Consider the following 22,303-nt stretch of genomic DNA (forward strand, 5'->3'; position numbering starts at 1 on the left):
ATGGAGGGTAGAGAGGGATGCTTGAGTATGAGAGGAACTAGTGTATTGCACAAGGTGAAATTTGCATTCAAATAGAACAATGGCAAGAAAAAACTGATGAGTTATGCGGAGATGGCGAAGCTGACACACAGACTTCGGGAAAAGGACAATAGAGATTTTGAAAAAGAGTGGGAACCTTTTATATTATATTTACAGAAACAAAGGAAGAACACTGATCTGATGGTCGGATTTAAATAAACATTCACAATTTTATGGATAGGGAATAGGTAATGTAATAAAAGGGGAAAGTATGAAATTTGTAGAAGATAGCAGAATATATAAGGAGGTAAATAAATCAGAAACGGAAGCCGAGGGAAGTCCAAAAGGGGGGAGGGAGAGAGGTTTGTGTAATCTGTATGTTGTAAGTATATTTGTAATGAGAGAAAAGAAAAATTAATTTAATTTTTTTAAAAAAATGCATTCAAAGCTCTGCCCACCTTTGCCTCTGTCCCCACCCACCACTGGCATGTCCAGCCTGGAAGGTTATTCAGAAGCAAATGTGGTTCTCTGTCTGGAAAAGATTCTCCAATTCTGATATCCAGTGGTGGTGCATTCTTCACCATGGTTGAAAAATTTCAGTCATAGCAAATCATCGCATAACCATTCTGGTCACTTTGCTTCTGCCTACCCTCCACAACCACAAAATACAGCTGCAAATCCCAAATCCGCTTTGCAGATTGAGTTGTATGGTGCTATCTATGCGCATGGCATTTTACGAAGTACAAGAGGACAGATCCCGAGGTACCTACAAATGTTATTTTCATATCCTCATTTCACTTTCCTCTCTGTCACAACTTGCCCTTAATCAAGATGCCCCCTTGGCTCTGGGCAATATCCACTCAACCTTTCAGTAAAGAGAGGGCAGTGCACTTTGAGCTTATGCCTGTCTTTTCTAAGACAGCCGCTGCTGTTTCGCTTCACAGAGGAACAGGAACTGCTGAAGCACCAATAAACAGTGTTTGAGGATAAGCAGGAGTGCTGATCACTTATTCCTGCCTTAAATCACCTTGTAACCCCAACGTTAAGTATTGCTTCCATCCGAAGGCCCACCAGTGCCTCGCTGCTCACAATATTAGAAGGCCATCCAGCAAGATTTGACATTTCTTTGAAAGATTGCCACCAGCGAGTTTATTCACTAAAGACTGTGAATCACATAATGTTAGAAATGGCTGAAGAATCTGCCCCTATCTGATTGAAGGTGGGGTAGTACATTTCTGACGGGGAATAATAAGCCATTTGGCATGCATCCCAAAAAAGGTCAATTGGGGTCATAGCTGCCAAGTTTTCCCTTTTCTCGCGAGGAAGCCTATTCAGCATAATGGAATTTCCCTTTAAAAAAGAGATAACTTGGCAGCTATGATTGGGGCATGGGTGAACCTTCATCTAAATAGCCCAGGGGCTGATGCCAGTGAAATAAATAGCACCATGTATCTTGTTACTACATGCTAGAAGGCTTAGTAAATAGCTCTTGTCTCGGTGATTGACAGGGCTGGCTCTTGAAGTGACCTTGGCTTAACCGGGAGATGGCTGGCCACCTTCATGGGATGGGATCTATAGACCTCTCTCAGGAGGGATGAGCTGTGCATTCTATATTCTTGGAACCTAACCAAATAGCAAGGACCATACATGCCTTTTTGAGGGAAAGCTGTCTGCTCCTTCCTTCCAGCCAGAGGGGAGATTTCTGAGTGAGTGCAAAAACTAAAGGGTGGGTGCATTTGTCCGGAGTAAGGGGTAAATGGGCATATGAGGATTAGGGATGGGTGGATATGTCAATTTCAGTTTCTCATGTTTCCAGTCTTAAAGTTCAGCACCCCACATCAGTTTGCAATTAAAATACAAAGTCCTCGTGAAAATTCAACAGTGTTTTAGAGCTGATTTCTCCAATCCTGAGCTGGTAAATAGCATTAGTCAGGAGTTTTAAGATTTTTTTTTTCAAAGAAAAAATACACCAGAGGTCACTTGGTCTATTATATGGGATGTGAGTAAGGCATGTACACGCAGGTCCCATAGAACCATAGAGTTGGAAGGGGCCACAAGGATCATCTAGTCCAACCCCCTGCAATGCAGGAATTACAGCCAAAGACCCTGGCATATAGCCATCCAGCCTGTTTTAAAACCTCCAAGGAAGGCAAGTCCACCACCACTATCCTCACACTCACTATCCGAAAATTCACTTATCTACAAGTAAAAGACAATGCCCAAACCTCACTGTACATTCCACAGATTCAGATATCTGATGTGATCAGACGAATGAGAGAACAGGGGAGATTGGATAAACCATTTCCCCCCCTTTTGTTTCTCTTTTTCTGATTGGCTGCAGCCATTTCAGGAGGAAACCATGGAGAGAGGGGGGAAAGGGATTGGACGAAGTCCACATTAGAAATATTTGTACAGTGGAACCTTGGTTTATGAACACCTCGGTTTACGAATTTTCGGTTTACGAACGCCGTGGACCCATCTGGAATGGATTAATTCACTTTCCATTACTTTCAATGGGAAAGTTCGCTTCAGTTTATGAATGCTTCAGTTTAAGTACTCTGCGGACTGTCTGGAACAGATTAATCCACTTTCCATTACTTTCAATGGGAAAGTTTGCTTCAGTTTATGAACGCTTCAGTTTATGAACAGACTTCTGGAACCAATTGTGTTCATAAACCGAAGTACCACTGTATAGGAAATAATGGAAACTGTGGACTCATTATGCAAATGCTCACCTAACAAACGAGTTCCAGGGATCGGATCATGATTGTTAAGTGGGACCTTCATGTAAAAAAGATATAATAATTTTAAAAGTATCATAAATACAGGAAAAAAATATTCAGCAAGAAACTCAGCTGAAAACTAAAATTAGCACTTAGATTTCCCATTGAAATATGTGGGATTTTATGACCACAATCCAAAGAACCTTAAACACATTTATTTGAAAGTAAACCTCATTGAACACAGTGGGACTTGCATCTGAGTAATCATGCAGAGGGTTGCGCTGCACAGTGTCTACATTTGACTGAATATTTTTAATGGAATTTACTTCCAAGTAAGTGGGTTTGGGATTGAGGTACTTGTCTGTGAAGTTATCACGCAAAGATTCCTCTGAGCATTCCCAGGATAATGGCTGCAAACTTTTGCATTAATGAAGCTCTGAACTGAATGAATTTTCCAGCAGCGTCAAACCTGCTGTTTGGAAGGCCCCAAACCAGCCAGCCATGCTCTGTAATCTCCTAGCCACACTGGTGCATGTCAGATTCCCATTATATATCTGCTTCTCTGGAGCCATAAAGTGCCTCTATGGCTAAACGCTATTCTAATCACAGGCAGCAATCCAGCAGGAAGGACAGAGGGAGGGCAAACAGGATTTGCTTACTCAGTTAAGTGTAGCAGGGACCCATCAATCATGTCTTCGGGAGCTGCAACTGTCTGAGGCCATGCACTTCAAGAGCCAATGAATTTCCAGGCCCACCGCTTTGCAAAAGCACGCGCATGCACGTACGCCGTGACCCCAGCTCTTAAGAGGCACAGCACATAAATCAAAGAGGAATTTTCCTTTGGATGCTTTGGATGTCTAGGACACACGTGGGTATCATTCATTGAACTGCTCGTTGCCTTCAGCTTTGAATACTAAATGTCTACATTCCCGAGTCTTGTTCGCTGAAAAATACATGGCCAGATATTTAAAAGGAAGGAAGTTGTATGATCAGGTGGTTGTTCAGCTCTCAATTAAAGCAGGGTGGATTGTGGCCCAAAACTGTAACTTTATAGATTGTAACTTTATAGATTTGGAAGACTAGAGAGAGCAAAATGCTACCAGAAGGATAGCAGTGTTACGTGTGTTGCAGCAAAAACCAGGAAGGAGTTTCGTGGAACTGAACTAAGGGTGGGCTTCAACATCACACTCTTCCAGTTGCTCCATCTGCAGATGCATTCCAGTCTGCCAGACGGAACGATCCCCTGAACTGTTTGGGGGAATCTCCTGACACTCCCCAGAGCCAATTTGGGGTTGGGGGGGGCCTGTAGGGGGGGAGGTGAAGGAGGAAAGCTGAAATGCACGAGCAGAAAAGTGCTCGTGCTTTACCTTCCACTGACAGGGCTGGTTAGGTTTAATCCCACCCTAGCACATTTATTATGGGATAAGCTTTCACAGACCAGAGTGCACTCCATCAGGTGCATGAAACATAATCCTAAATTGGCAGGAATATATACGTTAGAGGTGATGTGAGTTGAGCAGCTAATTTGCAAAGCAACTAGTCATTGTGCACATTCACCATGCATTTAATCAGTTCATGAAGAGGGAATTGGGCATATTTCCTGCTCAGTAAGCAATGGGTTGTATTCTGTGCTAGTCCTGCTCTGAGTTGACCCCTTGAAATTAACAGACATGAATAACTTGGGTCCCTTCATGTCAATTGACCTCAAAGAATCCTTGAAGCTGACTTTTTTAAAGGATCTTGAGTGTTGTTAGGAGACCCTTATTCTGATCACAGACCTACGATTTTCAGAGTTTCTTGTGGAGAGGGACTGAGGGACTGACTGTTAAACAACTTTGGGAATTGTACCTGGGGGGGGGGAGGGATAGGGGTCTCCTAACAGCTTTCAGTACCCTTAATAAAGTACACTTCCCAAGATTCTTTTAAAGTGTTTAAAGTGAATGAGGTTTGCATTACACACCATTGGTGGGGTTTGTATGGAAATAATCTTTGGAGGAGAAATTTGATCCAACGTTTTGAGAAACAAATCACAACATTGGAAGGAAACAGAGAATTGACAGGAATCTGATCTTTTTACATTAAGCTCATGAATCTGCAGATAAGATTCATTAATCTACTGGCAAACAGAATAAAAACTGAACACCTTGTCTGCCAAATCTGTTGCCTCAGTGTTTGATAGCATCTGCGACAGATGCCCCAGTGGGAGAAAAGTGTCCTAAGGGGTATTTGTGGGGGTTTGTGGGGTTGGAGGGGGGTTATGATGATTCAGACAGAATATAAAACTGAGGAAAAGGCAACTCTGTAAAGCTCTGGCAGTCTTTCTCTACACTTCTGGAACAATGAGGAAAAGGAGAAGATAGATGTGGAAATGATGTGCTCATTAATGCAAGTTATAATGTGAAGAACGGTCTTACGACCGGAGATAAGTAATGGGAGTATCTTGAATTCTTACAAAGGTAATACATGAATTGAAAGCAGATACGATGACATTAATATGTGGCATTAAAATCTTTCATTATGATAAATGCTGTCTCGCGGAAGAAACTTTGAAAAATAAAGGTGAAGAACCAAACTCTATCTTATGCGAATGTTTGGCTCCAGGTGCTTCTCTGGCTCTTTCTACTCCCCCCCCCTCTTTTTAATCTGTTCTTTGATAGGTTAACTTCTTTTGATGTTTTGTTATATGTATTTGCTGTGCTGTTGAGTGAATTGCAAGTTTCCTTTTGATGATATGGCTGCTGAGGATTGCAGCTCAGTCTTGTCGCTTTTATTATTTGTTTGTTAAAACATTGATAGCCCATCCCTCCCCCACCTTAAAAAGATGTCTTTGAAACAACAGAAACAAGTAGAACGCAATCAACAGGAACATAACAACTGCAGCACAACAAAGACCTCAAAATCAGCAGAGATAACCACTAAATACAGCAGTAGTGGGGGACCCCAAACTGGGGCTCAAATGCAGCACGCCAAGTCTCTCTATCAAGCCCTCTAAACTCTCACCAGACCACACCTACAGTGGCCCTGTGTCACACCCTGAATGCTTTTGCCTGGCTGGATGAAGAGTAGAGAGGAGTGTTATCAGTTGGTCGTGCATGAGACTCTTGGGACTCGGCTACATTAGTAAAGAAGCAGCGATTTGAATGTGCTATAAAAATGCAACACCAGATGGTGCCAGAGAGCAGGATATTTTTATACACAATTTTACATAGGTTTTTTTAAAAAAAATAAAATTATAACGATCTAATTTGTGACTTATTTATAGTGTCTTTTGATATGTGTAGATCCATCCTTAATTTCAGACGCTGAGGCTGATGGGACTTGTAGTCCAAAACATCTGGAGTGCACCAGGTAGGGTAACACCCTTATTGGGACCAATAACTACAGTATTGTTTTTATTATTGCTATACAAATTATTAGTGCTGTTGTTATTACTATCATCATCATTATACAGCAGCGCTATGTTCTTCTTGCATCCAGCCATCTTAGGCGCATCTCGATTACTGGCATATTATCATCACCATCATTATCACAATTGTAATTTTGCAGGGCAATGTTCTTGTATTATTATTGCTGTTATTGTTGTGATGATTTAGCAGTACTGTTGTTATTCTTCAGGGGTGCTATGTTCTTCTTGCATCTGTCCATCTTAAGCACATCCTTTCCACAGTCGCCTATGTCTTGAGCTTTGATATTTCTCTGCGCGCCTCTTCTCTTGCTTCCTGCCACATCAAAGCAGCAGGAGAAGCAGGCGCAGGCGCAGCTCTGGGTCACGTGCAACGTCTCTTTTATAAGGCGTGCATGCCTTGTAAATCTCGCTCTGGGAACTGGCTAGGGACGGGACCAGAGCAAGACAGCTGTGTGGCTAATTTTAACTTCACACTGGAGAGTCACAGCAGCTTTCAGACTTGGCAAGGGGGGAAAAGGCACCGAGTGCACTAAAAAAATAAATAACAGGGTCTCTCTGACCCTTGAGGCTTCAGTGGAAGATGCATCTGCAAGGCAGCTTACTGTGTTATCCATTCAGTATCCAATTCCTGCTCCTGCTTCCATGGCATTTAGGGGACGGGCTGCAACTCAGCAGTAGAGCTTATGGCTTTGCATGCAAAAATTCCCAATTTCAATCCATGGTATCTCCAGAAAGGGCTGGGAAATGCTCCTGTCTGGAGCCCTAGAGAGCAACGGCCAGTCTATGTAGACAAAGCATAGGCAACATGATGTTTTCCAGATGTAGGCTGCAGCTCCTTCCATCTGCTAAACGGTCTCCCTCGGGAGGTTGTGGACTGCCCTCCCTTGGAGGTTTATCAGCAGAGGTTGGATGGCCATCTGTCATGGATGCTTTAGCTGAGATCCCTGCATTGCAGGGGGTTGGACTCGATTAGCCTTGCAACTCTGCACTTCTATGATTCTGCCTCTGATGTTGGCTGCAGCTCATGGGAGTTGGAGTGTCTGGAGGGCCTCACACTGGCCACCCCTGACATAGAGACATATCTGAGCTTGGTGAGCTAATAGTCTGATTTCCTTTATGCATGTGGACATCAACACCTTGGCTTAATTTGGGCTGGCACCTTAGCATAAGGGTAACATTTGTTCACTCCCTAGCCTGTCACTTTGCTCTTTGGTACTTTTGCCACACACACACACACACAAGTCCAGAGAAGGTATCCCAGAAAGTCCTCCCCCTCCCCCCACTACCTTGTCGTTCTGGTGTGCTTCTTGGTGTAAGGTGTAATGACTTTGAACAGCAGCTCCATGGCTCCATTCACTCCCAACATGGTTCCCACGGTAACTGTGCAAAGGAAGGAAATAGGCAGTCAGGCTAAAATTGGAGGGGGGTGCATGTATGTGGAAATAGCATGGCTTTGGAATCATAGCCTAAGAAAGTGGGCTTCTGGGGTTGTCAACAAATTTCTGGCTCTCTCAACAATCTTATTTTTTTATTATTTGTTTATCCAATTTCTACCCTGCCCTCCCTCTCAAGGGAGCCCAGGGCGGCAAATTGCATAGTAGTAAACAGTTTAAAAGAAATAAAAACATCTAGAACATCCAAACATATTTCAAAAATAAAAACCTCTTTTCAGACCGAGGAAATCTGTAAGGGAATGAGAGCAGTCTTAATGGGTTGAAGCCTTTATCCATCTGGCCCCACTATCCTGCCCCTTGACTTGCTAGTTTTCAAACTGTGGGTTCAGGAACAGGCCCAGAGTCAGCAGGTGGTACTCTCGGGTCCTAGCATAGCTTAGAACCGATGCCTGTCCTTGGGGCCCCATTATAATAATCCTTTTCCTTGTGCCCTGGGCCTGGAAAGCCATGGCCATTTCTATTTCCCACAATGCATTGCTCTGGGCAATGGAGGATACTAAAGTGGTGGCTTCCAGTGTTCATTAGAGGACACTTTGCCCAAGGCTGCTTCAAATCTGGAATTGGGCCTTTTGGTGAAACCTGAGGAATTAGTCAGGTGTTCTGTAACTTCCCTGAAAGAAATTGCCCACTACGGAAGATATTTCCCTGTTATGCTCAGCAACATGATAAAGTTGGGTGTTTGGGGGGTTTAGTCATATCTCAAAATGGCGGGCTTGTGGCCAGCACTCTTTGTGAACTCTGTGTTCAGTCAGTGTAGAAAAAGGAATACCAACCTTTGGAAGCCAGCAGACTGGACACATTTGGAATTTTGAGGAAATGTTGTGTGAGCCAGTCCCAAAACAGCTCTTGTGGAGGTGTTTAGGAGACGTCAAGCCAGTACAAACAGGAACCAAGCAGGAAGAGCAAACATTTTTTTAATCTGGTGATCCAATCATCAGGTCACACACTATGCCAGGCATCCCCAAACTGCGGCCCTCCAGATGTTTTGGCTTACAACTCCCATGATCCCTAGCTAACGGGACCAGTGGTCGGGGAAGGTGGGAATTGTAGTCCAAAACATCTGGAGGGCCGAAGTTTGGGGATGCCTACACTATGCAATGGACTATTGATTCTAATCACGATTCGTTTTTGCTCAGTAGCAACCCAGTGGAATAGGGACTAAAGCCTGCTCAATAAAAACCAGACTCCAACTGAAACAAATCACTCAGTTTATTAATATACGAAGCTTAAGTGATATGAAAATGAAATTATGAATCTTATAGAACTTATAGAGAAAATTGAATTTATAGGAATACAAAATAAGATAAAATATGATTACATTTAAAGTGACTTAAATCAATTGGATATAATTTGCATATGAACTATGAAGTAGCATTGACAAAGCAATCAAACTAAACGGTATAGGCACTATTGTTGATTAGATCACCAGATTAACAACAGTCTCCCACCCATTGTGGATTTTTGAGTGGATATTTCTGCACAACACGAGGAACTGGTAGGCACACTTACACCCAAGGCATCACCCTGACAAGCCCTGGCAGAACATACAGCAGAATCCTCATTGGTGGCCCATTTCCCAGCTTTGATAAACCATTTGCCCCCATGATTTCTCCCTTGCCATCTAAGATGATAAATTTGCAGGCATGCACTCAATCAGAAAACTTGACGTTCACACCATTTGTTGAAAGGGCCCTGATGTTGTAAATATTCCCATGATTTCAAAACCACACCACAGCCATGATCACAACACTGTAAACCCTAAAAGTGTCCCAATTTTCCAGAAACAGTCCCAGATCTAGGAAAGCTGTCCCAGTTTCTGATTTGATCCCAGAATGCCCCTATTTTCATTGGAGAAAAGTTGGAGGCTATAAAATTATGCGGCCCCTGAGCCAAAGAGCTAAGTAACTATACAACCTTAGAAGACATCTGAAGGCAGCCCTGTATATATATATTTTAAAATGTTTTAATATATTTTTATTGTATATTTTGGAAGCCAACCAGAGTGGCTGGGGCAACCTAGTCCTATGGACGGGGTGTAATTAAAATTGTTGTTGTTGTTGTTGTTGTTGTAAAGGAGGTCCCTATTTTCATCGGAGAAATGTTGGAGGTTATGACACTGGCCACACAGAGAGATCAGTGTTGCCAGCTTCTCAAGTGCTTGTACCGTATTTTTCTGCGAGGGCAGCAGCAGCACCCTCAACTGAGCTTGGCACACACTTTCAAGTTAGGCATCCCAAGTGGCTGCTGGCTCCTAAATCTGGCCTTGCACCTCAACATTCCAGCTCCTCATTCTGCTGCATGTGGCAACCAGGCAAAGTGTGAGCAAGGACCCTGACACTGCAAGGCACATGGGGTGGGTGGGGTGGATAAGGCACCCTGCAATCTAAACCCAGATGCATTTCAAGTGCCATCTCTGTTACATTCACCTTTCAAATAATGCTTATCTCAGAAGGGCTGGAAGAACATGCTTGGCAGCCTTCCCAGGAAGGTCCATAGTGAGAAGCCAGTGGGGCTCCTGTAATATACATAGGAAACCCACGAGGCCAGCAGCCAGTAGCATTAAATCTTCAGGGGGAAGATCTGAAATGCTAAGCATGTCGAGCCAGGCCAAAGGCTGGTGGCCCAATTAGGATTCTCCAAAGGGGAAACAACCACTAGGTTAGGGGAGGTCAAGAAGGAGCAGCAGGAGCAGTTGGCAAAGACTGACGACATCGGAAATTTGGGAAAGAATCACCAGTCATTCCGCTGGAGAGAATCATGTGCAGACCTACCATTAAGCATGGTGAAATAACCTTGGAGAAAGCAGCTAGAGAAATGTCGTTGTCGTCATCGTCGTCATCGTCCCCCCCCCCCTACACACACACATCTTTCATAACAGTAAGAACTTGTGGACACCCAGCAAAGCTGAATGTTGGAAGATTCAGGGCATATAAAAGATACAGTGCATAGTAAAACTATGGGACTTGGTCCCACAAGTGGCAAGCATGGCCACCAACTTGGATGCCTTTAAAAAAGGATTGGGCAAATTCACGGAGGGGAAGGTTTTCAATGGCTACTAGCCGTGGTGGCCAAACGTCCGCCTACATGGTTGGAGGCAAAAATGCTTCTGAATACCACTTGCTGGAAACTACAGGAGGGAGAGGGCTCTTGTGCTTAGGTCCTGCATGCACGGGTTCCACAGGCATCTGATGAAAACAGGATGCTGGGTTAGATAGGCCATTGGTTCCTCTTTTGTTCTTACATTCATAACCTCCTTCAAGTGCTGTCCATAGGGGAAGGTGGAATAGATAACAACAGGAAGGTGCAGAAAACCTTTGGGTCTTGGGCTGGCATTGTCTGGGTGATTCATTGGCATGTCCTTTTGAGAACCCACTGATGAAGAGTCTGGGGATGGAAAGATTTGCTAACCTATGACCCACTATGGTTGCTAGACTCCAACTCCCATCAGCCTCATCCAGCATAGTTGATGACCAGGGGTGATGGGAATTGTAGTCCAGAAATATCTGGAGGACCACAGCTTAGCCATCCCTCTTATAAAAGCTGTGACATTCCACAGTGCCAACCCAGGTCATAATTGTAGGTGATCACAATGGCACCACTAATCTGCCTGCCTATGATGGTCCAGAAGCTGAGAAGTGCCGGTATGAGTAAGTTTGGGTTCTGAATTTTTAATACAGGGTTCTCCAACCTGGTACAGTGGTACCTCCGTTTTCAAACAGCTTAGTTCACAAGCAACGTGGAACCTGAACACTGCAAAACTGGAAGTAGGTGTTCCGGTTCAGAAGCCAAACGTGCTCTGTTTTGAGTCCCCCTGTGTTTCCTGTTGCGCTGCTAATTTGCATCCCCCCCAATTGTAATTCAAGCCTAAGGACTGTTAACACACACAAGGGAGAAGGGAAAGAGATTGCATACTCACCACTAGAGGCATAAACATGCAGTGCCCAAAGGCAGTGGGTGAGATTCTGGTGATGATTTAGATTTTTCCTTGCCAAGCTGAGTGTCATATCAATCACTTCCAGTCTTTGTGCCTTCAGCCCAAACTTCTTATCTGAGATACAGCAGCAGGAGGAGGAGGAAATCATTTTGATTATTTATTTTTTACCAAAAAAATTGAATGCCACAAGACGGTAGTCAAACCTCCAAGTAATTTTCAAGAAATATTAAAATTATCAATAAAAACATTTTTTCAAACACTTTTTTTAAAAAAATTAAAACTGACAGGAAAAGAGATTAAAACACATCAACATCCATGTGTCCAGATAGCCTTGCCTAAATAAATAAATAAAAGGTCTGACTCAAAGTAAAGTAGCTTCCTGGGTTCCTAGGTCCCCCAACCCCGTACCCTGGTCTAAGCCTCAGTCAGGGAAACACAGCTCAATACTACCTCTGTGGCTTTGACAGTTCAAAGTGCCTCAATTAGGGACCTCATTTTTTGGAGGTGACTGAAATATCTCTCTCTGAGATGTGGGACACAAGTTAAAATCTAAAAGATAAAGGACCCCTGGATGGTAAAGTCCAGTCAAAGGCAACTATGGGGTTCCGGCACTCATCTCACTTTCAGGCCGAGGGAGTCAGCGTTTGTCCACAGACGGCTTTCCCGGTCATGTGGCCAGCATGACTAAACCGCTTCTGGCACAACGGGACACCGTGACGGAAACCACCGTGCACAGAAACGCTGTTTACCTTCCCGCTACAGCGGTACCTATTTATCTACTTGCACTGGCGTGCTTTCGAACTGCTAGTTTGGCAGGAGCTGAGACAGAGCAACAGGAGCTCACCCTGTCGTGGGGATTCAAACTGCCGACCTTCTGATTGACAAGCCCAAGATGCTCAGTGGTTTAGACTACAGCGCCACCCACGTCCCTATGTGGGACACAATGACACAGCTAGCAACACAGCATCACAATACTGATGGACATCCCGTGGTTCAGCAGCTGTACCTTTTTGGCCAACTTTGGCCAGCAGACGAAACAGGGGCAAGAGGATGTCATAGTCCAGTGTGGGAGTTTGTGTCGCATTCACCAGAGCCTGCAGAAGTGCTTCACTGCCGCCTTTGCTAATTGTGTAGTGAAGCCTCCTGTTCGTCCCTAAGTGGAAGCAAGAAAATGCAATAGTTGCAAAGTCCTTTCCCCACCACACATAAACATACATGCAAATATTCAAGTCTAACAGGGACCCTGAAAACTCAGAGTGCCTTTCACATTATTTTTTATTTACTTACTTATCTCAACAAACTGTATACCACTTAATCACAGTCACCGCTCAGCAGTGTAAAGGAGACTCGATGCAATACGGCGGAGAGTAAGTTAAAACTTACTATGTTTTCATATTTTATTTTGTTTTCATATTCTGCTGGAAGCTGCCCAGAGTGGCTGGGGGAATCCAGCCAGATGGGTGGGGTATTAATATTATTATTATTATTATTATTATTATTATTATTATTATTATTATTATTATTATTATCTGCATTCAGTTTAAAAGCCTGCTGGATTAATCCTCTATAATAATATCCAAGTGTCTCTGCGTCCAGTCCCTGTGTTCGTGGGATTGCGCTACTGCGCATGTGCCCCACGGACAGCCATTGGGACTTGGAGTGCAGAGACACTTGCTCGCGCGCCCAGGACACTCTCATGCGCACACACGCGGGTCTGAGGGGAACGGCTGGCCCGGGCATCGAGTGAGTGGGAGGCGCAGCGCGGAGAGGGGGGGGAGAGAGGCCTGTGTGTTGTGGGGCAGCCCAGCCACCCTCTCGGCTCCCCGCCTCCCTCTGTCTAGCCCAGAGCTGCGTCGCAAGGCCAAAGCGGCGGGGAGGAGGAGGAGGACGCCTTCTACCCCCCCTCCCCAAATGACAACACTCTTTACCCGCCTCTCAAGCTCAGCCCGCTCCGGTGGGGGGCAGAAAGGAAACCCCTTGGCCAGGAGGATGACGGGCCCCCGACACGGGTGAGTGGGGCGCACTGTGGGGCGGCAGGGAAGGAGGGGAGAGAGATGAGGGAGGGATGCACTGTAACAAGTCTGTTTTTACAAATGTTTCACCACATATGTTCTAACACCCGTTAATTTAACGGGCTTAATAATAATAATATAGATTTTCAGTTTGGGTCTGTCCGACCTCAATTCCCCATTCACTCTAATGGACCAGCCTTCACTAGAGGGCACCCAGAAAGACTGCACAAAAGTGAAGACAGTGTCATGATTTGTAGAATGAATGAAAGAGCTCTCACAAAACTCATCAGCCACCCGGGGGAAAAGGATAAAGTGAAACAAACAAACACAAAACCCGAAACGTACGTTTTACTGAAAAAGTTCCCTCCCTTTTGCTAATATTCAAATGCAATATTTCTTTTCTCATTAATTGATGGGGAAGGAATTTTTGGCAATGCACTACATGAAATGTTCACTTTTTCACTTACCAACAGAAAGGAGGCATGTGAGAACACCCAGGATATTCAGAATCACATCCTTATCATAGGAACTCTGCAATATGTAAACACATTGTTGTAAATGCTATGTGCATGCCAAAAAGGATACAAAGTGCGCTCTCTCTGTCCCTCTCCCCCACTTTATGAACCCTTTGGGTAAAATGGAATGTGGAGAGAAAGAAGAGAAGAGAAGAGAAGAGAAGAGAAGAGAAGAGAAGAGAAGAGAAGAGAAGAGAAGAGAAGAGACAAATGATGGGAATTCAACAGTGGAACAGACTCCCATGAGAGGTGGTGGACTCTCCTTCCTTGGAGGCTGTTAAGCAGGTGTTGGATGGCCATTTGCCATGCATGATCTAGTTAAGATTCCTGCATTGTACAGGGTTGGACTAGATGACCCTCGGGGTCCCTTCCAACTCTACAATTCTATTATTCATAAACCGCCTGCCGCCTGGCTACTATCATTAAAGCATGTGATCACTCTTCACTGTCTTGGAGCATTTGCTGCTATCCACATTTAAGAGCTGCTGGGATGGAAAGAGAAATCAACAGTACAAAAACAGATGAGTGCCTTCTGGCACTTGTAAACCAACAAGTTTATTATAGTAAACATCTTCATAAACTGTAGGAACACAGGAAAGTGCTTTATACTGGCTCAGATCATTGGATCCACCTAAAGATTTTTTTAAAAAAGGTAAAGTGATCCACCTAGCTCAGCATTGTCTATGCCAGCATTTCCCAAACTTGAGTCTCCAGCTGTTTTTGGACTACAACCCCCATCATCCCTAGCTAGCAGAACCAGTGTCAGGGATGATGGGAACTGTGGTCCAAAAACAGTTGGAGACTCAAGTTTGGGAAACCCTGGTCTATGCTGACTGGAAGCAGCTGTCCAGGGTTACAGACCAGAAGACTTTCCCAGCCCGACTTGGAGAGGTTGTGCAAAGCAGATGCTCTACCACTGAGCAATGTCCCTTCCCCAACCACAGCAGGGGGTGAGGAACCTCAAGCCTGAGGGCCAAATGCAGTCATCTAGGCTTCTCTGTCTTGCCAGTAGCATTCTTACCCTCTCGCCAGCCTGTTCTTCACCTTCTTCATGTAATCTTGGGCAATATGTCCATTCATAAATAAGCAGAAATTGCAGCTTTGCGTAACACCCAAAGACTTCTGAAATGAAGCTGCCTGCCATAGTTGATGCTTCATGCTAGATGAAGCACTCAAACACAATTTCCTCCCCTACAGATCCTGTAGGGGGCTAGTTTGAAATGTGTTGTTTTTGTTTCTGCTGGGTAACATGTTTGAATCTCAGATCAACTGCTCAGCAAGTCACCCCCCCCCCAAAAAAAAAGCCTTATGTCATCACCGCTTGTGTTAATGGCTTAGGCGACAGGCAATTCAATCAGCTAAAATAAACAACTCCGTGCAATAGGGGCATAAATCAACACAGTCTTTATTGCTGAAATCTAACCATGAAATCCATCCACCTGGTGAAGGAAATGATACAGTACCCGCCCCCTCGGGTTTGCAAAGTGACTGGTCAACTAGATCAGGGATGAGCGCCATAGGTCCAAGGCTCAAATCCAGACCTTTTTACATGTCCCTTGAGGCTCCTCACAAGCCACATATCTTATTAGGTGCCCAACTCTGCTGTTCAGCAACACAAGGCACAGCCCAACCCAAGTGTAAGACAAGGCAAGCTCTAGGGTAGACAAAGCTCTGGAACCATACTAGCAAAGAACAAGCCGAAACTGAGCCCTTAAATAGTAGACGCAGCCTGATTGTTAGCACCACCTGTGCCGCATGTTGCTACTTGACTTAAAGTGGCCCTCTCTTCTCCAGTAATCTCCTACTGTGGTGGTACTGTGGTGGATTGGGGGGGGTGGCTTCAGGATCTCCTGGATCTTCAAAAGTAGAGTCTTCTGAGCCAGAAGAAGGCAGTGCCACATCGTCAGGCTGGGGGCATTCATCTGGTAGCAGAGCTTCTGGGGCTGGCCTTGCTCAGCCTTCCCCCACAAGGTTCCAAGTCCTTGTCTCCATTACTTGGTAAAAAGGAATCTGACTCCTGGTCCCTGAAACCAGGGAGTATATTTGTATAAGGGGATGCAAATAAATACCTGTGTGTGTGTGTGTGTGTGTGTGTGTGTGTGTGTGTGTGTCTTAGTTTTATGGCATTTCTGTGGGTGGAGCTACATGTTACAAGGTAATATGGTCAGAAACCCTGTGTGGATGTCATATTAGTGCAATGGGACATTTCTGGGAGAGAATCACTAAGCAGAAGGGGATGCTTAACTCTTCCTCCATGTACTGATTCTCCCCTACAAAGACCCTCACCACATCCTGGCTATGACACTGAAAGTAAACCCGAATGGAAGGAATTTGGGGGACGGTAGAGACTGGCTAGGGGAAAATCAATAGGTGTATGAGTGGTTATGTATGGGACAGATTTAAGAACCTCCCATTCTTCCATACCCTGTTATTTTTGCAAAAGTGCTTTTGAGGACATGTGTACTCTCACCTTGAGACACCCAGAAAGTGTGCGCTGCTGATCAAACCCAACTTATGGGGAAAGGAAGAAGCAAAACACATAAGAAATTTAGCTCAGGAAAGGAATGCATGGCTTCATCTTCCAGACAAGGGATGGAATATCTGGGGCTGGCAAATCCCAAAATACACGGCTACAAGGCTTCAGGCAGCACTTGAAGTTGCTCCTTCCTTCACCTCTTTCTACATAATTCCCTTTGTTGGAGTTGCTGTTCTGACACTGCTGGCTCCATTGAGTGTTTGTGCTATATTCAAACGCACGTAGCAGATCAAAGCCACGCAGAAGTCAAGGTAGCTCTGTTTGTGCCTGATTTAAAGTCACAGAAGAGAAAAGGAAATGTTAGGCAGGGCTGGGTATTCAGCACCAAGGACAGCCAACTCTTGCCACTAAATAAAGTAGGGATGGAGGAGAAATTCAGGTTGGATCCCGTTTTAATCTGATCCTACCTAAATTCACACTTCCTGAAACATTACCAAACTGAAGCACAGCTATCCTGAGAAATCTACAATTCAAAAACTAGTGCCTTGTTGAAGTCAACATGTTGGTATTTGTGGCTCAGTGGTAGGAACGTGGTTCAATTTGCATTTCCATACAAACATACCTAATTCACAGTTCCGGAAATGATACACAAACCAAGATGCAGCTACCCTTCAAAATTCACACTTCCCTGAATTTCCCAATGTACTTCTCCAAGCCAAAAAAAAAGTGTACGAAAAAAGTATACGCATTAGAGGTCTGCAAAAATACAGATAACAGTTAAAATAATGTACAAAAAAGCATTATATTGAAACAAAGCACTTACAAAAAACATATGTTTTAGTAGAAATGTCCACTATAATGGTGATGAATTTTCAGGAGAACATTACAAGAAGAAGAAAAAAATGCAAGCTGATGCAGAAATGAACTCAAGAGTGGAAAATGAAAACAAAATGTAGAGAAACTGAAAGTTCACCCATCTTTAACACAAGGTATCGTAATTGTTGGGGCTGGGCTCTCGGCAGCAGTCTGGAGTTTAGCTACGAGCACAATGCTTGGAACTGTGGGGTCATCCAGTAGTCTGAACCAAAGAGTACAGAGTAAATCATGGGGCAGGGTCAAGAAGCAAGTCACAAGTTAGGACTGAAGAGCACATCAGGATGGAAGGACAAATGAAGAGGCAGCAGTTGTCAGAGGCATGTCTGGGAGAAGGTCAATACTGAGGTTGGGGATTATGGGCATGACGCTCCTTCCCCATCAGTATACATCTGGGGAACACTCCTGTGTCAGTCCCAAGGCATTAAATTCATCCAGACCTCATTAATCACACAAAACTCATTCCACATATTTCCAAGTGAAATCAAATCTTGGAGTAAAGGGAATCTAAAGAAAGGGAAGACCAAGAAGAGAAATAGAACCAAATCCTTCTATTTTATTCAGTGGGATATTTGTCAATAAATATTTTATTTGATGTGAAGGAGAAGAAGAAAATGGTTAAAAAATAAAATGCTCTTCCAACACTGAAGTTGGGCGATGGATGGGAGAAAACAGGGGGTTTTTTTGTATTCTCTTTGCACGTTATTAATGGGATATAACCATTCAAGTGACTTTTGATTTTTTTAACATTGCAACAAAATAACATCAGCACCATACTACCAAAATGGTTTGCCACATATTAAATAGCTGTATGTTAGCCAAACATGAAATGTCCTTTGATGCATGAGAGATATTTTCCCATAGTTCTATGAATGAACTCCATTTTTTTGTCTGACACTATTAGAGAGCAATCCTAACAAGCACTAAAGGATAGGGTGGAAGTTGTCTTCCCCCAGTGGAAAGAAGTTCCACCAGAAGGACAGAAGCACTGCGCAACAGGCCCTTGGTATACGCAGGGAAAGCTCCAATTCAGTGTTCCCACTGAAGTACCCACAGAGGGAGAACCTCTCCACTGCCAGGAGACTAGGTACATAGTTGTACCCCTCCTTGCCATCCATCTCTTCTTTAAAGCGAGATTTGGTTCATCGGCACATGATGCTTGGGTAATGGCTGTGGAAACTCCACCAGCACCAATTCTCCTGGACCCACCTGTAATGCATTTCTCAATAACACCCAGGGTTCAAAACAAAGTTTAGCTGGGTCTTTCTCCAGCTTTTAAAACTACCCCTTCCGATTCTAGTTCCAAGGTCTTTGAGGGCTGTAGTTTTTTTCCTGGCGTTTGCAATGCCATGGGTTTTTATAGTATTCAGAGTGAATACACATTTCATTCAAAGTCCCACTGCATCCTAGAATTTGCAGAATCAGTGCAAACTAAGACCTTTGCAGTCAAAGACTGTCAGTTTATTCAACTGACCCACTGAGCCCTGACCTGGCACCAGCTATGAACCTCTCAGAGGACAAACCAGACAGACTGAAGACTTTGAGGAGCAGGCAGGTCCCCTTGAATCCAAAGCTGAGAATCTTGGGGCTCTCTTTGTGGATACCGTGAAGAACCTCTGAAACTCTAAGAGGAGGAGGTGGAAAAGCCCCCACTCCAGTTTCCTTGGTGCCCAAAGCTTTGTGTGCAGCCTGAGTAACAATGGTACAGTATGCATCTATGGACCCTGAGTTATCACAAAGCTCTACTTTGCCTTTTCATCTGCAGGTGTGTCAGTGGACCATTGTCTTGCTTCAGTAATGGACTGGATGAGAGTCAATAAACTGAAACTCAATCCAGCTAAGAGTACAGCACTGTTAGTGGGTTGTTCCCTAGACCGGATGGATGGGAGGTTGCCTGCCCTTGAAGGGGCTACACTCCCTCTGAAGGAGTAGATATGCTGCTTGGGGGGGGGGTACTCCTGGACCCACTGCTGTTGCTTAAGGCTCAGGGAGCTTAGTGGTGCGGAGTGCCTTCCATCAGCTTAATTCTGCCATCTATGTGCTCTGGTAACCTCTAGGTCAGATTAATGCAATCTGTTATACATGGGGCTGCCTATGAAGATGGTTCAGAAACTTCAGCTAGTTCAGAATCAGTGACGTAGCATGGGCAGGCTGGAGGGGCCATGGCACTGTTTTGGGGGGGTTGCAAACAGAGACAGCTTCCTCACATGACGGCCCAACACTGCCAATTGCAGCTCCATCCATGGGTCAAACCTAAGCCGAGGGCAGAGAGAGGAAAGAGTGCGTGGCAACACTGCCACCCACGAAGGCAGCTTTCTTGCGCCCAGCCACAACTCCATTCCCAGGTCAAGCCTGACCCAGGGGAAAAGAGAGGCTCTTTATCACGAGTGTCCACTTCTTAGGGGTTTAGTCTTGTTTAAATGTATTTGTTGTTGGTTTTGGAGTGTTTAACTGTTTTTAAACATCTTGTGTGTAAATTGCCTTGAGACAGTGCTTCAGGAGGTGATTGATGAAATTAATTGCATTGATATCACTATTATTAATTGTCTGGGCTTTTCTGCATGGATCACGCAGAGCCTTCAAAATGGCTTGGCACATGCAAGTGGAGAATAGTGTAGGCTCCTCTGTCCTTTTGCCAAACCAAAGTGGCCCTCAACCCAGCATTTCTATTTTGGCCTCAGCAAAAGTAGGCCAAATAAATGCAATGGAGCCTATTTAAAGGTGATGAAAGGGGGCTCTTGAGGCTCAATACAGACATATTAAGTAACAACTTTAATCCTCCAAGAAAAGTGCTCACAGCTGAAGAGGATCGTGTATCCTTCAAACTGTACATTGTGCGTCTATGGAGGTTTTTCCAGAACAGGACATGCAGTTGGCAAGTTCTCGTTCTCTGTTCCTCAAAATTGATATACGAAGGGTGGTTTCGTACATTACCGAATATTGACGCAGGACAGATTCCCTGTTTGCATCTCCTCATGCACATAAATGGATGTACAGTATGTATACAAGGTAGAGTAGACAACCATGCCCTTGTGCAGTAATTTTTACACAGGTGTCTGACCTCCACACATAAGGACCAAGGTGTGGAGTTTGCATTCCTTTCCAGCATGGGCACAACTTTCGCAAACCACCGCAAATGCCTCCAGCTCCTCAAAATTAGAAGTTTGCAGCAGTGTGCAAAGAAAGAAGAGGGGATTGCCGCATTACATGTGTGGCTGGTTGCCGTGCCCCATGCTTCATTGGTAATGTTTAAAATGCCCCCATGCCCCCCCACTAGAGATAAGCTTGAAACCAAGCCAAAGCATCTGCCATTGAGACTATCCTGATTTCAGGTCTCTTCCTCTGTTGTTTTTCTCTTCTGGCCCTTTCTGCACTATACATTTAAAGCAGTATTATACTGCTCTAAACAGGCATGGCTTTGTTTGTTAAGGGTGCTGAGAGTAACTGGGAGACCCCTATTCCCTTCACAAAACTACAGTTTCCAGAGTGGTTTAACAATCAATCCCTCTTCCCAGTAGTGGGGTGGGAAAACTGGGGGGGGGGTTACATCTGACTACCAATGTACCCCTTTGGTCCAAGTTAGCACCTGGGTAGACAAGTCTTAAAAGCCTGGGACACAAATTTTAATTGCCCTCTAGCGGCTATGGTGGCTCATTTACAGAAGTAATGTATTTAGAAGTCATGTATTTAGTATTCTCTGGAAGTGTATACTCTACTCCAGGCATCCCCAAACTTCGGCCCTCCAGATGTTTTGGACTACAATTCCCATCATCCCCGACCACTGGTCCTGTTAGCTAGGGATCATGGGAGTTATAGGCCAAAACATCTGGAGGGCTGCAGTTTGGGGATGCCTGCTCTACTCTGACCAAACTAAGCCTCCTAGAGCAAAATATACACCAGGAGGCTTAGTTTGGTCAGAATCAAGTACACACTTCCAGACTTAATGCTAAATACATTACTTCTGGTAAATGAGCCTCTAGAGGGCTGTGAAAATTTGGGTCCCAGGCTTTTTAGACTCATCTACCCATATACTTTCTGAAACCAAAGGAGAACATGGGTTGCCAGATGTGAAATATATTGGCGTTATTTTCAGCTCTCCTACCCCACGACATGGTACTCTGAGAATTGTAGCTGTGTGAGCAGGTCTCCTCCTAATAACCCCCAGCACCCTTAACAAACGACACTTCCCATGTTCTTTGGGGGAAGTCGTGACTATTTAAAGCGGTAAGATACTCCTTTGAAGGGGCCTCTGTCAGTTTTTAGATTGTAACCACCTCGAGGGCAGAGACCTGGTCTCTTGTACTCAGTAAAGTGCCGTGCCACCTGGTGGCATTTTGTGAAAAATAATTTATGTATTTTCTACATCGTATGCTACATCTCCTTGGTTGCCAACCCATAACTGATACAGTGCATTGCTATCTCATATCATCTCCTCATTTGAATTTTTGCTGATGTGGCATTAGATCTAGGAATTTAATAAAAGATAGGGAAGTGTTGGATTAAATGACTCTTTACTCTGATCTCTGTTTAGAAACTGAAAAGCATTTTCAGTGCAAAATATCCTGGGGTGACCAAGGGCCTGGAGGTTTCTGAGGGCCAGATGGGAACCATAGGCTACCATAAGCAGATTCCTAGTGTCCAGATCAAGGGGCAAGTCCACCCTTCAGGACTGGAATTAGGAAGGAATTTGCAACTGAAAGTAATCTCACTGCAACGGTGCAACACTCTTTGGTCCATGACGGATAACTGCAAAAACTAGACTCGGTAGCATCAAATCTTGTGAGTCCCATTTTGTAAACTTAATTGCTTTTCTCCTTTCTTCTCACTCTGGGGTATGGAGGTTTTTAAAAGATGATATTTTTTTTTAAAAAAAAACCGTGCCTCTATGCAAG

At 44.3% G+C, this 22,303-nt stretch overlaps 1 protein-coding gene across 1 annotated transcript in view; it reads right to left on the minus strand.

The window, feature by feature from the left end:
• AGBL1 (AGBL carboxypeptidase 1) overlaps window positions 1-22,303 on the minus strand; it is a 403,281-nt gene that overhangs the window by 366,355 nt on the left and 14,623 nt on the right. Inside the window, exons 2-5 of the mRNA XM_088656701.1 lie at window positions 14,015-14,078; window positions 12,542-12,688; window positions 11,518-11,649; window positions 7,434-7,527 (exon numbers count right to left, since the gene is read on the minus strand). Of these exons, the coding sequence (XP_088512827.1) occupies window positions 7,434-7,527; window positions 11,518-11,649; window positions 12,542-12,688; window positions 14,015-14,078 (437 nt within the window). The remainder of the gene's footprint in view (window positions 1-7,433; window positions 7,528-11,517; window positions 11,650-12,541; window positions 12,689-14,014; window positions 14,079-22,303) is intronic.

Source organism: Zootoca vivipara, chromosome 13 (genome assembly GCF_965207765.1).
Source record: "Zootoca vivipara chromosome 13, rZooViv2.hap1.1, whole genome shotgun sequence".
NCBI lineage: Eukaryota > Metazoa > Chordata > Lepidosauria > Squamata > Lacertidae > Zootoca > Zootoca vivipara.